Source organism: Ammodytes marinus, assembly GCF_949987685.1.
Source record: "Ammodytes marinus genome assembly, chromosome: 18".
NCBI lineage: Eukaryota > Metazoa > Chordata > Actinopteri > Uranoscopiformes > Ammodytidae > Ammodytes > Ammodytes marinus.
In genome coordinates, this window is record NC_137222.1 from 1,583,169 (window position 1) to 1,585,668 (window position 2,500).

A 2,500-nucleotide genomic window follows, 5' to 3' on the forward strand; every position below is an offset into this window, starting at 1 on the left:
AGTCAGTCAGTCAGTCAGTCAGTCAGTCAGTCAGTCAGTCAGTCAGTCAGTCCGTCCGTCCGTCCGTCCGTCCGTCCGTCCGTCCGTCTGTCTGTCTGTCTGTCTGTCTGTCTGTCTGTCTGTCTGTGTCTGTATGTCTGTCCATCCGTCTGTCTGTCTGTCTGTCTGTCCGTCCGTCCGTGCCTCATACCTGCAGCAGCAGTATGAAGTAGTCCACGGGATGGTTGCGTGTGTAGAGGTAGTGTCCTGCGCTGAGGCGGTCGGTCGGGTCAAAGTGGATCTCCTGGTTGACACTGGGGTGACGCAGCAGATGGAACAAAACCTTCTCTGACACACGGGCCGGACTGAAATGCTCCACTTCTGTTAGGGGGGGGGCCGGGGGGGTTTAAAAGAGGTTAAAGACACACATGCCCTACACGTTCAAATACACACATTTCACTACCCACTACCCACAATCCACTGCAAAGTTTCTTTTATAAATATTTGTATTATTTCTATTTTTATTCAGCTATATGCTTATAGTTTATAAATAATTTAACAAGTAAAGAAAACCATCTCTGACACACGAGCTGGACTGAAATGCTCCATTTCTGTTTGGGGGGGAGGGGGGGGGGGGCAAGAGGTTAAGAGGTTAAAGACAGAAATACATACAAGTCCCTTCCTTGACCCTGTCTCACCGTTTAAAAATAATAATACTATATGCAAAAAAAAAAATGTTAATACCAATGAAAAGTGAATTTTTTTAGCAATTTAATTTCAAAAAGAGAAACTTATGCTTGAACAAAATAAAATAAATCTTTTGACCCTAAGAAAAAAAAAAAAAAAAAAAAAAAAAAATTGTAGAATCATCACACATACATTGAAATTAATCTAGAATAAATTTGCTTTTCAGAAGGTTATTAACATATATATACTGTATATTTTTTTTCAACAACAAAAAAATTTGGAAAAAGACTGTTCCCTCCGTGCAGTCAAAAGATGTTAGATCTCAAATACCTCTGGTCTGATTCCAGTTACAATAAGTAATTTTTTTTTTTTTTTTTTTTTTAACCTTTATTTCTACAGGTAAATCCCATTGAGACCGAAGACTCTTTTGCATGGGAGACCTGTTTTCCTTTCCCACGTTACCATTCACACACACATTCATACACCGATAGCAGGCTTACTATCGACATTCACACGAGGCAAGGTGGGTGAAGTGTCTTGCCCAAGGACACAACAACTATGACACAGGTGGCAGGGCGGGGATCGAACCTCCAACCCTTTGATCATCGGCCGACCCGCTCTACCACCTGAGACACAGTCGCCCACATAATATTTAACATCGACACAATCATTACATGTGTGGTGTTAGAATGGGACTCATTCAATCAGTTACAAGGTCAACCTCACCTCAGCCACTTATACTTTCCATTAAGTCACTATAGACACACACACACGCGCACGCGCACACGCACACGCACACGCACACGCACACGCACACGCACACGCACACGCACACACACACACACACACACACACACACACACACAGTCCCTTATGTAGAACAGGGGGTGGGCATTTCCCTGCCTCAAGTCCTCTCAACATCATACTCATACACACACATAAGTACATATGCACTCACACACAAGAATATGCGCACACACACACACACACACAAACACAAGTACATACGCACACAAATATGCACGTACATGACACGCACGCACACACACACACACACACACACACACACACACACACACACACACACACACACACACACACACACACACACACACACACACACACACACACACACACACACACACACACACACACACACACACACACACACACACTCACCCCCCCACACACACACACCCACCCCCCCCCCACACACACACACACTCCCCCTCCCCCCACACACACATACACTCCCCCTCCCCCCACCCCCACACACACACACACAGACCTCTGTTGAGGAAGCGGTGTGTTGCCAGCAGTAGTTGAGGTGAGGTGCGGATCTTGGGTTCTCCCTCGGGCGGTTTGAAGAGAGAGAACTCTTCATGGACACTGCGGGGTTCTAGAGGGATCTCCAGCGGGGCCAGAGGACGCTTCACCTTCCTGTCCACTGCAACAGAGGGAATAAAGGGTTGATACACATGGCAGACCCCTTCCCTTTTCACCATAGTGTGGGGCCTGTACACTCACCCTGCGTTCCAATACCCATACTTCCCTACTATTTAGTATGCCGGAAGAAGATTTAGGATGTCCCAATACATGCAGGTCAATTGTAGTATGCTGAAAATACATACTGTAAATGCCCCACTAACTCCAATAGCATGTTGGAGTATTTGACATTTCAGCATAATGAAAAAATAAATCTTCCTTATCTAATTTTTTTTTCTCTCCTGTCTGTGGCCCTAAAACTCTTCTGTACTTTAGTATGTAGTGTAGTGAAAAGAAAGAGTATGTGATTATGAACGCAGGGCTAGTCATTTCAAATTGATGCAAAAGT

At 44.9% G+C, this 2,500-nt stretch overlaps 2 protein-coding genes across 2 annotated transcripts in view; both read right to left on the reverse strand.

Moving 5' to 3' along the window:
- oclna (occludin a) overlaps positions 1-2,500 on the reverse strand; it is a 254,069-nt gene that overhangs the window by 16,748 nt on the left and 234,821 nt on the right. The window lies entirely within an intron of this gene.
- cnnm3 (cyclin and CBS domain divalent metal cation transport mediator 3) overlaps positions 1-2,500 on the reverse strand; it is a 22,648-nt gene that overhangs the window by 6,237 nt on the left and 13,911 nt on the right. The window contains exons 10-11 of the mRNA XM_080046930.1: positions 1,955-2,113; positions 191-360 (exon numbers count right to left, since the gene is read on the reverse strand). Of these exons, the coding sequence (XP_079903056.1) occupies positions 191-360; positions 1,955-2,113 (329 nt within the window). The remainder of the gene's footprint in view (positions 1-190; positions 361-1,954; positions 2,114-2,500) is intronic.